Source organism: Grampus griseus (genome assembly GCF_964374135.1).
Source record: "Grampus griseus genome assembly, chromosome: 15".
In the NCBI taxonomy this organism is placed as follows: domain Eukaryota; kingdom Metazoa; phylum Chordata; class Mammalia; order Artiodactyla; family Delphinidae; genus Grampus; species Grampus griseus.
The window spans coordinates 35,452,673-35,466,474 of NC_139009.1; the positions used below are offsets into that span (position 1 = coordinate 35,452,673).

The following is a 13,802-nucleotide window of genomic DNA, read 5'->3' on the forward strand; positions in this document are numbered from 1 at the left end:
AGCCAAGTTTATTCATAAACCACGCAAAGCTCGTTAACACGACCAAGCAATTCAGCGAGTTCCCTTCCCACTTTTGTTACTGCAGGAAGGCACTCCGCAGGGATAAGATTGTGAAACATGGCTGAGGATAAAGGCAAGAGAGATTCCATTGGAATGAGTATGAAGGGAGGCCGGACAAACAACGGGTTTGTACAAAATGAAGACATCTTGGAGACGGACCCGGACCCAGGCAGCCCAGAGGACAGCCCACAGCACAATGCCGTGGACATCTTTGGCCCTGCGGAGCCCGACTTGAAGGATGTGCGGCCCTACGCGGGGATGCCCAAGGAGGTACTGTTCCGGTTCTCGGGCCAGGCCCGCTACCGGGTGCCCCGGGAGATCCTCTTCTGGCTCACCGTGGCTTCTGTGCTCGTGCTCACTGGGGCCACCATAGGCATCATTGCCATCTCTCCGAAGTGCCTGGACTGGTGGCAGGCGGGGCCCATGTACCGGATCTACCCGAGGTCTTTCAAGGACAGCGACAAGGATGGGAACGGAGATCTAAAAGGTGCGTGCCTTGAGAGTTTGGGGCGTGTCCGAGATGAGGTTGTAGAGGACTCTTTCAGTTCTTGAAGGGCATTATGCCTGGGTTGTGCGGTAAGCACATTCCATCCAGTATGACTGGTCACGCCACGTTTCTCCTTGTTGATGATGTTTAAAAGCCCCTCAACAGAGCCCAACAGTTCTTCCCATATGATGAAAGGTTACTTGCTGGAGCCCTTTGAGCCCCCAAAGAGCTGTTTAGTTTATTGCCTGCTAGGAACCTTTGCGTAGTTGGTCATCCATTCTAACTTCCTACGTGGGCAAGTTTCCTCTTGAAATGTGTCCTGCTTCTGTGCACTTTAGAGGTGGTTATCTCAGAGTGACTGTTTAGCATTCCTTTTCCAGTGTGCACAGTGGCTGGATTGGCAATCTGGTGGAGAGTTTCTGATTGGTGAACAAAGCATAAATAATATTTTAGAAAAAGATTAAGTGATGTCTTTAAAATGTGTAGGCTGAGTCTCTAAAGCTTAAATTCTGAGAAATGAAGGAAAGAAGAAAAGGTACAGAGTGGGTTGGTCATTACTTGAATTAAGGATTATTTAAAAACAATATCCATATTAATAAAAAAAGTTAAAAAAATTTAAAGTTATGCTAATAATTTCCTAGTGTGTTATGTGTGGAATGTCCTAATTATTTATTGTGTAAACAAGGACACAAACCATACACAGGAACTGTCCCAGGCAGATTGGATTGGTTGATATGGTCACCCTAGTTAAGGGCAACAATAAGGAACAAATAAACTAATAAGGTAATTTTTGATAATGATATTTGGCTTGAAGAAGACAAAACAGAATGATTTAATAGAGTATGGGAAGTGGAAATGAGCTTAATCAAACTTTAAAATGTTATAAATACACTCTTGAAATCTCCAACTTTCCTGATAACTAATAAAAGGCTTTTCTTTTTCACACTCATATAATTTTTCTCTTTTTAAAGTCATCCTGCATCTTAGCTAAATGAACTATTTTCTGTCCTTCAAGATGCAGTTCAAACCCACTTCCTTCATTAATCTGTATTTAACCTCCCGATCAGTGGGTGCACTCCCCTCCCCAGAGCTCTTGTGGTGCTTTGCAGGAGCAGCACCTCTGATACTGCCTTGTAAGTGTCTGGGTGAGTTTCCTTCCAACCCCCAGCCCCCAGCATGGTCCTAGCACCTGCTTCTTTCAAAGGAAATGCTTTGCAAAGTGATGTTTTGATGGAATAGAGCCCAAAACCCTAAACCCAAAAATATACTCCCCACTTCCTGGCCCTCCCTCTGTAATCTCTATCTAAATTCTCCTGCAAAGGGCAACTTCTAATCACCTCTCACATTTGCCATTTCCAGTAACTTTTCCTTGAAGGACTGGCTGCTTCCTATAATTAATAGGTATTTTTCCTTGAGGTTGAGGGGTTTTTTTGGGTTTTTTCGAGGGGTTTTTGTTGTTATTACTTGAAGAAAATGTTCCAGGTTTCAGTTCAGTTTACTGCCTTCTGTCCCCTGGAATGTGGGCCTAGGAGATCCCTTGTTTACTTTGTGTCTGTTCAGCCTCTGTTTTTATCATCCTGTTCCTTTGTGCTGGTTTTTGATATAAATCAAAATTCTGACTTAAATCTGCCTTAAAATTCTTTTGTTGCCTTTTGACACTCTGTGTGGTCTGACAGCCACCCACATAGGGGAACTGAGGTACAATGAGGACAAAGATAAGCAGCCTGTTACAGGGGAAGAGCCCCAAGGCCAGGAGTCAGGGGACTTTGTGCTTTGGTCTCTGTGACCTCGGACAGGCTGATTGTAGGGAGCCACATAGAGTCCCACAGAAAGTTACTGGAGGCTGAATACTAAACTCAACTCTGGCTCTGCATTTAGGACTCTGAACTAGAAGCACCGCCCCCCCCCCCACCCCCCACCCCATGCCACTATCTGCTAATTATCCTACGAGGTCCCAAGTACAGTTTCATTCCCATATCTCTTCTCAGCCAACTCTAGAATTCTCTTCTGTATAAATTCTTGGCTTCAGCAATATCCAAAGGAAATAGAATGTGGATCACATAGGTAATTGTCAGTTTTCTAGAAGCCACATTAAAAAAGCAAAAAGAAATGAGTGAAATTAATTTTAATAATATACTTTGTATACTCCAACACATCCACTGTATCACTTCAACATATAATCAATATAAAAATATAAATGAGCTATTTTACATTCTTTCTCTTCATACTGAGTCTTCAAAGTCCAGCGTGTGTTTTTTTTTTTTCTTTTTTTTTTCAGCGTGTGTTTTACATTTACAGCATATCTCAATTCAAACTAGTCACACTGCCAGTGCTTGATAGCCACATGGCAAGTGGCTACACACTGGACAGTGCAACACAGACCACTTGACCATGAGGGGCCATGTATTATTCTTCTTCGTACCTTGGCACTTAGCCCAGCATCTGGCTTGGATTAGGTGCTCAAAAACCATGTGTAGAATAAATTAACAATAGTGTAGTCTTGGTTTTAAGTATAAAATATGAACAAGCCACAGACAGATTTTTTTAAATGTTATGCATTGATGTTAAAGGTCAAAGGTTATTGCTAGAAGATTAATTTGCTGTTGTTGGTAGAACTAGACCTTGCTATTTGAATTTCACCCATATTCAACAAATTCTAAATATTTCTGTCTCAATATAAATATTTCCACCTTAGACCTATTCCTTTTATTTTTAATCCTTCAACTAAAAAAACCCAAACTTTATTTTTCATGACTTTGACTTTTTCATTCAGGTATTCAAGATAAGCTAGATTACATCACAACTTTAAATATAAAAACTCTTTGGATTACTTCATTTTATAAATCATCCCTTAAAGATTTCCGACATGGTGTTGAAGATTTCCGAGAAATCGATCCCATTTTCGGAACAATGAAAAATTTTGAGAATCTGGTTGCAGCCATACATGATAAAGGTAAATTGAATGGAAGGTGGGTGGGATGGGTTAAGAAAAGCATTTCTCCAAATGCTTAACTTAAAGCATTTTTTCCTTCACTGTTACATTATTCTAATACAATCTTGTCCTAACATTTGAAATGTTTTCATTCATTAGGTTTAAAATTAATCATCGATTTCATACCAAACCACACCAGTGATAAACATGCTTGGTTTCAATGGAGTCGGAACCGGACAGGGAAATATACTGATTATTATATCTGGCATGACTGTACCCGTGCAAATGGCAAAACCATACCGCCCAACAACTGGGTGAGTACCGATGTGCTTGATTAACAGAGGGAAAATGGGCAGCTCTTTAGTGATTAAACTGGTTATTTACAAAGCCCTGTTAAAAGAAAAAAAAATGATGGGTATAGTTTATGGGAAGGGGAACAAGTTTCCCAAAGAAATAGAAATAAAGTCCCAAGCCTCCTAATCATTTGATTTTGGATCTGGAGTTTTCATTTTATTGTAGAGCTGATGTATTTCAGCAAATTAAAACCTATGCTCTCTATTAATGTCTTCTTCCTTTACTTCCCACTCTGTCCAGCTTAAACTCCATGTCCTATTTGTTCAGTAACTGTCTTGCTACTCTTCAGACCCCTTTGCCTTTCTGGCTTTTTGACTCCACTGTCGAACAAAACACTAGCCATAAATAAACCCAACCATCCATTTTCTCTTTACCTGAACCTCGGTGTCTAAGCCTCTGGACACACTCATTGTCCCCACCTGAACTGATCCAGCCATTCGTTTGGGGGAAGTTTACTAAATCCAGCTGATCAACATACCCTCCCGCCTCTTGCCTTCTCCCCATCTTATCACTCTCGGCAGCAAACTCTACTTTAAAGAAAGAACAGAAGCCATCACACCTGCCCCCATTCCCACCCTCTTCCTAGTCACTTCTTTTGCAGCTGAGACCATGTCTCTCCTGTCTGGGGTTACCAGACTTACAAATGAAAATTCAGGAAGCCCAGTGAAATCTGAGCTTTAGATAAACAGTGCATAATTTTTTAGTGTAACATATTGCATGGGACATACTTACACTAAAACAGTATTTGTTGTTTATCTGAAATTCAGATTTAATTGGGTGTCTTATATTTTATCTGGCAACTCTACTCTTGTCCCAGGACAGTCCCTCTGCCCACTCTAGCTCACCTTCTCTCCTGCTTTCTGCGGAGCCTTTTCCTCTGGATCGTCTGTCCCCCCTCCAGGGCCTCCTTCTTGACCTCCATAAACATTTAAAGAGGCTGACTCCTGGGCATCAACTTTTAGATGACCCAAGGGCACTCAAAGGACACGTGTCAAAGCCGACTGTGTGATCTTCTCCTCCAACCTCCCGTATCCCAGGTTCCATGAATGGCAGTAATGTGCAGCCTGGTGAACAGGCCTTTAGCAAGTCCTGGCACTTTCATCTCCCTAATTTTTCTTTTCCCTGATCCACCACCTTTGAAAGTGATGATGACATTAGCAAACATTTGCTAGATGCTTACTGTGTGCCAGGCTCTGTGCTAAGTGTTTTATATTCATTAATTTATTTAATTCACCCTACAATCTTATGAGTTAGGCTTTAATTCCTATTTTGCAGATGAATAGACCAAGGCAGAGAAATGTTAAGCGCATTGCCCTGGTTCACAACTAATACATGAAAGGGCTGTGGACTGGATCTAGTCTAATTTTTACCGAGTGAACATAAATTGGTCTTAATTTTACATTTCTCTAATTGCTAATGATTATTATCTAATTACACTGAGGTCTTAATTTTACATTTCTCTAATTGCTAATGATTATTTATCTAATTACTAGTTATTAATGTAGTAGTTGCCTAATTACTAATGATGTTGAACACCTTTTCATCCATTTATTCACTTGAGCTTCCACTTCTGTGGAACGTCTGTTTAATGGTTTCTTTCCCCAGTTTTTTGTTGGATTGTTTGTCCCTTTGAAATAGATTTGTGGAGTTTTTTTTTTTTTTTTTTGTATTTTGTATACTGATCTTTCTGTATACTGATATATACCGTATAAATCTTATCCTGGTTTGTATCCAGGTGGGCCATGAGGTGATCTGGCGAGAGTATGTTTCCTCAAAAGGCATCAGCTACTACTTAGCTTGGGCCAGTTGTTGCCATGGAAATGTGGACCCAGTGTGACTAGGTCTTCCAACTAAAAAGAAAATATTATGCAAAATCCCTCAGTTTGTAAATGCTGTCCAGATGTTCTCTTTAGTGTGAAATGAACAAATGGCTCAAGACAGAGCCCTGAGGAACCCTCACACAAGTTCCTCCTTCTGGAAATGCCACGGACATGAGCATTTCTAGAAGGAGGAAAGCTGTACCCATGTCAAACGCAGCTGGGAACCAACACTTGAAGTTGCTAGATTTCTTTTATTCCCGAGGACTAGTAGAGTTTTAATTTGAATGATTCTAATACTTTTCTAAGGATACAGTTTAAACACTTGCTGTCTCTGGATTCAAGCTCCAAGACCAATACAATATGTCTTTCTCCCAAATTGGGCACCATTTGCTTTTCTTCACAAACAGGATTCCAGAGCCTGGATAGAAGATTCAAGGAAATATATTAGAAATGTCTGCTCCTTAAGCTGGCCTTTGTCCTGCCTTTGAGAGCATTGGTTTCATGTTGTGGTTGTTGGGAACAGCTTCTACTGTACAAACACATCACAACCAACCACACTTGGGGGGCATTAGGCCAGTGGATGGCATTTTTGGGAATTAATTTACCTAGTGCTCCCGCTAGAAAAAAAATTCTGGGGATTCGTGCACTCAGTCCTCAAGGGGCCGGGATGGCAATGATCATTCCTTTGTGGGCGATACCATCATAGGAACCGTGCTAAGCAACTGATTTGCTATTTTCTGTTTTCTAGTTAAGTGTATATGGAAACTCCAGTTGGCACTTTGATGAAGTACGAAACCAATGCTATTTTCATCAGTTTACGAAAGAGCAACCTGATTTAAATTTCCGTAATCCTGATGTTCAAGAAGAAATAAAAGTGAGTATAGACACCCACACAAACTTCTCTGTTACATGGGTGCTTAAATGGTTATTCGATATACTTCATGTTAAAAAACAGTAACTATGTGGGCAAAATCAAGCAGTGCAATTCAGTTCTGGGATTAAGGTGTCTGAAGCAAATACAGACTCTTAGATATGTCAGTGGCTCCTTCCTTCCTCTAACCCAAATAATCAAAGTGGGAGGGAGGCAGAAACGCCTGTTGCCTTAGCTCTGAGGTGCTCATCTGCCTGTGACAATGACCTGGTGCGGTGAGGCGGGGCCAGAACAGGGGCTCGGGGGGTCCAGCTCCTGTGTCCGGACCCAGCCCACCACTGGCTGCAGGGGGCTTCTGGGCGAGTTATTTGGCTTTTGCGTGTCTTGGATCCCTCATCCATGAAACAGGATTGATTGCAGTCTTTGTCTCAGAGAACTTTTAGGAACATTAGATGAGATAACCCATGCAAAACACTTCTGTATTCACTCAGTAAATATCAACTTATTGTCTGCTCCATGCCAGGTCCTGTTCTAAGCAATGGGAATGAAGCAGGGCATCAAAGCCCTGCCCTCAAGGAATTCCCAGTATCCTGAGGGGAAGGCAGACAATTAACAACTAAATATATAACATGTCAGGTGGTGATGAAGGCTTAGGGTAAAGAGCCTCGGAGTGCCAGGGAGAAGTTGGCTCAGAGACACCACTATATTGAGGTCCCATTTGCACAAAAACCTGACATTTGAAAGGGAGTCATGTGAACATCTGGGGGAAGAGAATTTCAGGCAGAGAGAAGAGCAAATGCAAAATTCTTTGGGGGAGACTGAGCTCCACATGTTTTAGAAACGGTCTGGGGGCCGGTGTGCAGGGCTGCCAGATACAGCAAGTAAAATTACAGGACACTCAGTTAAATTTTAATTTCAGTTAAACAGAGAAGTACCATATTTGAGACATTCTTCTACTAAAAAATTATTCACTGTTTATCTGAAATGAAGGCTTAACTGGTTGTTCTGTATTTTATCTGGCAACCCCATCAATGCACTGCAGTGAAATGAGGGAGAGAGTAAGGGAACTGGGGTGCAAAAACGAGGGTGGGAGCTGATGCCGCGGGGCAGTGGTTGCTGCTGTAAGGGACGCGTGCTGAGTTAGAGACAGGACGGGAGAGCTCCCTCAGCGCCCAGGTGAGAGCTGATGGGGCTCACACCTGTGTGGTGGCAGTTCCAGCAGCACGTGGCACATAATTCAGAATAAACATTAGCCATATTGTTGTTTCCATTACTGCTGCTGCTTCAGCTCTGATGGGCAAGAATTTAGGTTAGTGGGGTAGTGCTCTGAGGTAGGTCAGGAGGAGACCCAAACAGAACGGGACAGGTAGCCGTGGGTCCCTTTCTACAGTTCACCACATCAGCCAAATAGAGAGGATGCAGGCTGCCAAGTTGGAGTCACTGACAACACCTGCACCCCTTAGTCTGTTCTTGTTTTGTTTTTAAATAACAGCTTTATTGAGGTGTAATTCACATACCATAAAATTCACACCTTTCAAGTGTATAAGTCAGGGGTTTTAGTACATTCACAGAGTAATGCAAGTATCACTACTGATTTCAGAACATTTCCATCACCTCCAGAAGAAACCCCATACCCACTCGAAGTCACTCCCATGGTCCCCTCATTGTCTCCCCCTGGGCCCTGGCAACCACTAAGCTACTTTCTGCCTCAAGGGATATGCTGTTCTGGACATTTCACATAAATCGAATCATACAGTACCTATCTAAATGTCTATGATTTGTATCTATATTTATAATTTGTATTTAACTATTTGAGAAACTGTTTTCCAAAGCAGCTGGACCATTTTACATTTTTACTAGCAGTATATGAAGTTTCCATTTTCTCTGCATCCTCACCAACACTTGTTATTGTCTGTATCTTTGATTACAGTCATCCTGGTAGGTGCGAAGTGGTATTTCACTGTGGTTTGGATTTGCGTTTCCCTGATGATGTTGAGCATCTTTTCATGTGATTATAGTTTGTTTGTATATTTTCTTTGGAGAAATGTCCATTCACATCCTTTGTCCATTTAAAATTGTGTTATTTGTCTTTTTTGCCAAGTTGTAAGAGTTCTTTATGTATTCTGGATATGTGATTTGCAGTTAATTTTCTTCCTTTCTGTAGGTTGTCCTTTTACTTTCTCGATGGTGCCCTTTGAAGCACAAGGGTTTTTAACTGTTATGATGTCCAACTTATGTTTTTTTCTTTTCTTGCTTATGCTTTTAGTGTCACATTTAAGAACCATTGCCTAACCCAAGGTCATGAAGATTTAACTCATGTTTTCCTTAGAAGAGTTTTGTAGTTTTAGCTTTTACACTTAGGTCTCTGGTCCAGTTTTCGTTCATTTTTGTATATGGTGATAGGGAGTCTAACTTCATTCTTTTCCATGTAGCTATCCAGTTATCCCGGCAGCATGTGTTTACAAAAGATTATTCTCTCATCATCGAACTATCTTAGAACCCTTTTGAAAATCAATTGATCATAAATGTCGGGGTTTATTTCTACACTGTCAGTTCTGTTCCATCAATCTATATGTCTGTCCTTATGCCAGTACTGTCTGGATTACTATAGTTGTATAGTAAGTTTTGAAATTGGGAAGTGTGAACTCTACAACTTTGTTCTTCGTTTTAAGACTGTTTGGCTATTCTGGGTTCTTTGCATTTCCCTATGAATTTTATTATTTGTTTGTCAATTTCTGCAAATAAGCCTGCTGGGATTGTGTTGAATCTATGGATCAGTTTGGGGGAGTATTGCCGTCTTAACAATATTAAGTCTTCTGATCCACGGACGCAGGATGTCTTTCCACTTACTTAAGGTCTCCTTTAATTTCTTTCAACAATGTTTTCAGTGTACGAGTCCTGCACTCCCTTTGTTAAATATGTTCCTATAGACGCCTTAGTTCTAAGACTATTTTTACTATATATGTTTTCCAGAATTTAGATGAATTGCTTTGCGACCTCAAGGAGTAGGCACCTTGTCAAGGCAGCCTTGTCTCAGTTGGGATAGGGGAGGTGGACATGGTCAGCCAGCTAACTAGGGGTTAGTTTTTTTTTTTGTTTTTTTTTTGTTTTTTTTTTGCGGTACGTGGGCCTCTCTCACTGTTGTGGCCCCTCCCGCCGCGGAGCGCAGGATCCAGAAGCGCAGGCTCAGCGGCCATGGCTCACGGGCCCAGCCACTCCGCGGCATGTGGGATCCTCCCGGACTGGGGCACGAACCCGTGTCCCCTGCATCGGCAGGCGGACTCTCAACCACTGCGCCACCAGGGAAGCCCCAGGGGGTTAGTTTTAAACTTCTCTGTTGGAATGTGGACTCTCCTCTTCTCCATCACTGAAGATCATCTGCATACTCACACCCCCTCTTTGGGCCCCTACCACTCTTATTAGGCACCTACTTTGTGCTTTACCTGGATCATCTCATTTAATGCTCAGAAGAAGCCTAACTTAAGAGATTTTATGACCATTTTACCGAGAAGAAAACTGAGGCTTAGAGAGGTGACATCACCCACCTTGGGAGTGAGGGGACAGGATTCAAACCCAAGCACTGAGATTCTGGAGTCCACATTCTTAGCCACAACTCCACACCTGATTTGAGGCAAACTACTTCTCTCTGTGTGTTTCACTTTTCCTGCATAGTTTTTTAAAAATTAATTAATTAATTAATTTTTGGCTGTGTTGGGTCTTCACTCCTGCACGCAGGCTTTCTCTAGTTGCGGCGAGCGGGGGCTACTCTTTGTTGCGGTGCGCGGGCTTCTCATTGCGGTGGCTTCTCTTGTTGTGGAGCACGGGCTCTAGGTGCAGGGGCTTCAGTAGTTGTGGCTCGCTGGCTCTAGAGCACAGGCTCAGTAGTTGTGGCTCACGGGCTTTGTTGCTCCGCGGCATGTGGGATCTTCCCCGACCAGGGCTCGAACCCGTGTCCCCTGCATTGGCAGGCGGATTCTTAACCAGTGCGCCGCCAGGGAACTCCTCTGCGTAGTTTTTGCGAGGAGGTTTTCAATTGGAAATTCATAAATGGGAATATAAACCGGTTGTTCTATCTGGCAGCGGATTTCTCCAGGCTCGTGGTAATGATGTTGGTGGCTTGTCTGGAGATGTGTAGACAAGTGTGATAAATTCTGCCAAAATGTGCCAGCAATACATAAATCCTTTCTTGGCTAACCCAGCTGTTCCCTTGCAGGCATCCAGGTAGTGGAGCACGTGAATAGGAGTCTTATTTACTGGGCCTGCAGGATGAAATCCCTCTTGAGATGAATCATTATTGCCTCTGGTTGAGAGGTTAGACATTTTTGTAAGGCTGGTTTGGAAGACTTCTTATTAGAAGTAAATGAGAAAGGCTGAAAGCTGTAAGGGAAAGTTCTTTGCTCATGGAAAGGGACCTTTCACATGAAGGGGCTTCCGACACCCTCCTTCCCCCCAGCAGCACTTATCTCTGCAGCAGAGTTAAGCAGGTTAATAATTTGCAACGCTGAGAGTCTGTGGTGGGGAGGCATTTGGAATGAGCCCTGCTTGCAGACCAGCTTGTACTCAGAGTCTGAGCCTTCTTCTGCTGGGCTCCCATCCGATTTCAGCTTATCTGCACAGTGGGAGGCTGGCAGGGCAGCACGGAGCACACTTCTCTCCTCTTAGTCCTCCCCCCTCCCCCTGCCTTGCACTGGCCGTTTGGGACTTGGCTCTGCTCCGAACCTCTCAGGGCTAGAGCATTTTCAGCTGGAGAAGTCAGGAGGTTTCCTCAGAGGAGGTGGGAGCTTATATTTGTCTAGCTTTTTTTTTTTTTTTTTTGTGGTACGAGGGCCTCTCATTGTTGTGGCCTCTCCCGTTGCGGGACTCCGGACGCACAGGCTCAGCGGCCATGGCTCATGGGCCCAGCCGCTCCGTGGCATGTGGGATCTTCCCGGACCGGGACATGAACCCGTGTCCCCTGCATTGGCAGGTGGACTCTCAACCACTGTGCCACCAGGGAAGCCCCTGTCTAGCATTTTATACTTTTCCGATCACTTTGGTTTTTACTTGCCCTCCAAATCCCTTACTTGACAAATGAGGAAACCGAGGCCCAGAGAGGTGAAGTGACCAGTGGATGAGCTGTAGAGCAGGGAAGAGACTCCAATGGCCTGGCCCCATGTCTGGGGCTCAGTGTGACCCTGAAACCACCACATGGGAAGGCTGAGCCCTGGTGTAGGGGAGTAGTATGTTCATGGCAGCTGGGCACTGGGAACCAAGATGCCCTCCTGGCTTAAGATGGAATCAGAGCATAAATGTTGGCTCTGCTCTGCCCCTATTAAGCATGGTATTGCTGGAGAGAAGCAGCTCAATTCAAAACAAAATTTACTCATTACCTTCTTTATAAACCAGCTCTGTGCTTGATGCTAATCACTGCATGTTCTGTATGCCATGCACTTCATTCTAAATCATTCCCTCATTTAACAGTATGTGTTGTGTATTGGCCATTCGCCAGGGTATGATGCTTGATAATATGGGCCCATGTTGTGGCCATCACAGGCTATAATATTATATTATATTCTGGAGGGGGAGGTAGACAAACAGGAAATTACAATAAAGTGTGCTAAGTGGTCATGACAGTGGGAAGTAGGAGAATGCAGGGCAGGCACCTAACCTGGACACAGAGTGGGAGAGACTAGGGTACGCTTTACAGAGGAAGCAGTGTTACCTAGAGGATGAGTAAGAATGAGCCAAGAGAAGAGACACAGGTGGGAGCGTTCCCCGCAGAGAGGAAGCAGGGTCACGGCACAGTGAAGGTGCTGGGAGTTGTCCAATATGGAGACATGTTGTCCGGAGGTGGGGGTGGGGTGACAGGACGAGATGAGAGAGGAGGGTAGGAACCAGGTCATAAGCGGCATTGGAGGCCACGGTAGCATTTAGGTTTAAAAGGTCTTGGGCAGGGAAATAATTTTTGATTTGCATTTGGAAAAAATCAATCTGGTTGTGGAGAAGGGGCTTGAGTAAGGCAGGTTCGAAGGTGGAGGGACCAGGGAGGTGGATGGTACAGTGACCAGGAAAGAATGGTGGGGGCTTTGGGCCAGTGAGGGTGGTGGGGTTGCAGAGGCATCATCAGGCCTTAGAGAGGAGTCCAGTATGACTCCCAGGTTTCAGATTTGAATGCTGGCTGGGTGGTGGGACTGCTTCCTGGGATGGGAGACATGGGAAGAGCAGGGGTGGCGGGGGGTGGTCTCAGTCATGCAGAGTTTGAGCTCTCTGAGAGACATCCAAGTGCTCAGTGGATAGCTGGATATAATGACATGGAACTCAGGGGAAGGTGTGGTCTGGAGATAAGACTTTGGGATTTGTTGACACGTGGACAATGCCCACAGAGGTCAGGTAGGTAATATCAGTGAGAGAACTGGGCCAGCTGAGGTGAACAAGGGGGCCAGTTGTCACTTAGCTCGTAGGGGTTGTTGTCATGTGGAAATGAGGGCCAGCTGTAGCAGGTCCTGCAACTAAAAAAAGTAAAAGTAAAGGAAGGCCACATAACAAATGGATAAGGTGCCACACAGGGTTCCAATTCTGACACACCACTTATTGCCGTGTGACCTTGATCAAGGTACATCATCTCCTTGTGCCTCAATTCCCCCGATGGTAAAATAGGAATAATAATGGTACATACTTTGTGGGGTTGTTTGGGGATTAAATGGTTTAACCTTTGTAAAGCACTTAGGACAGTGTGTTGCTTTTGTATAAGCATTAACACTTGTTAAATAATCAATAAATGATAGATAAGTGAGTCAATACTGTTGTGAAGCGAAATGAACAGAGGGTATAAGATGGAGCCCCAAGGAGTATTAATATTTAAAGGAGTGTTGAGCAGACAGAGGAGTAGCAAACCAGAAGCGGGGTGTCCTAGAGCCAAGGCGTATGAGTATTTCTAGACAACAAGGTTAGTCTGTGTTGTCAGACATGGCAGAGAGATCAGGTAATATAAAGACCAAAGCGTCAGCTGACTCTGGCAGCAGTACCCCTAATCCTCACAGAATTCCTGCAAGGCAGGTATTATTTTATTGATGAGGAAACCAAGGTTTTTGGAGGTTATGCAGATAAGCTAACTCATGCAGCTGGACAGTGGGGGAGATGGGATGGTACCCAGATGGGTCAGATTCTGGAGCCCACGATCTAGGTCCTGCTTCTGGAAGAGTTAACAAAGAATTTTACCCAGGTTTCTGGAGAGCAGTAGGGCTGGTTTACTTTCCTTGCTTATAAGCAGAGGATATGGTTTTCTCTCTGTCCTTCTGA

General features: G+C 43.8%; 1 protein-coding gene across 1 annotated transcript in view; it reads left to right on the top strand.

The window, feature by feature from the left end:
* Positions 1-13,802, top strand: part of SLC3A1 (solute carrier family 3 member 1) — a 36,288-nt gene that overhangs the window by 4,679 nt on the left and 17,807 nt on the right. The window contains exons 3-6 of the mRNA XM_082672084.1: positions 86-547; positions 3,321-3,500; positions 3,639-3,793; positions 6,402-6,527. Coding sequence (XP_082528210.1) covers positions 118-547; positions 3,321-3,500; positions 3,639-3,793; positions 6,402-6,527 — 891 coding nt within the window. The 5' untranslated portion in view covers positions 86-117. The remainder of the gene's footprint in view (positions 1-85; positions 548-3,320; positions 3,501-3,638; positions 3,794-6,401; positions 6,528-13,802) is intronic.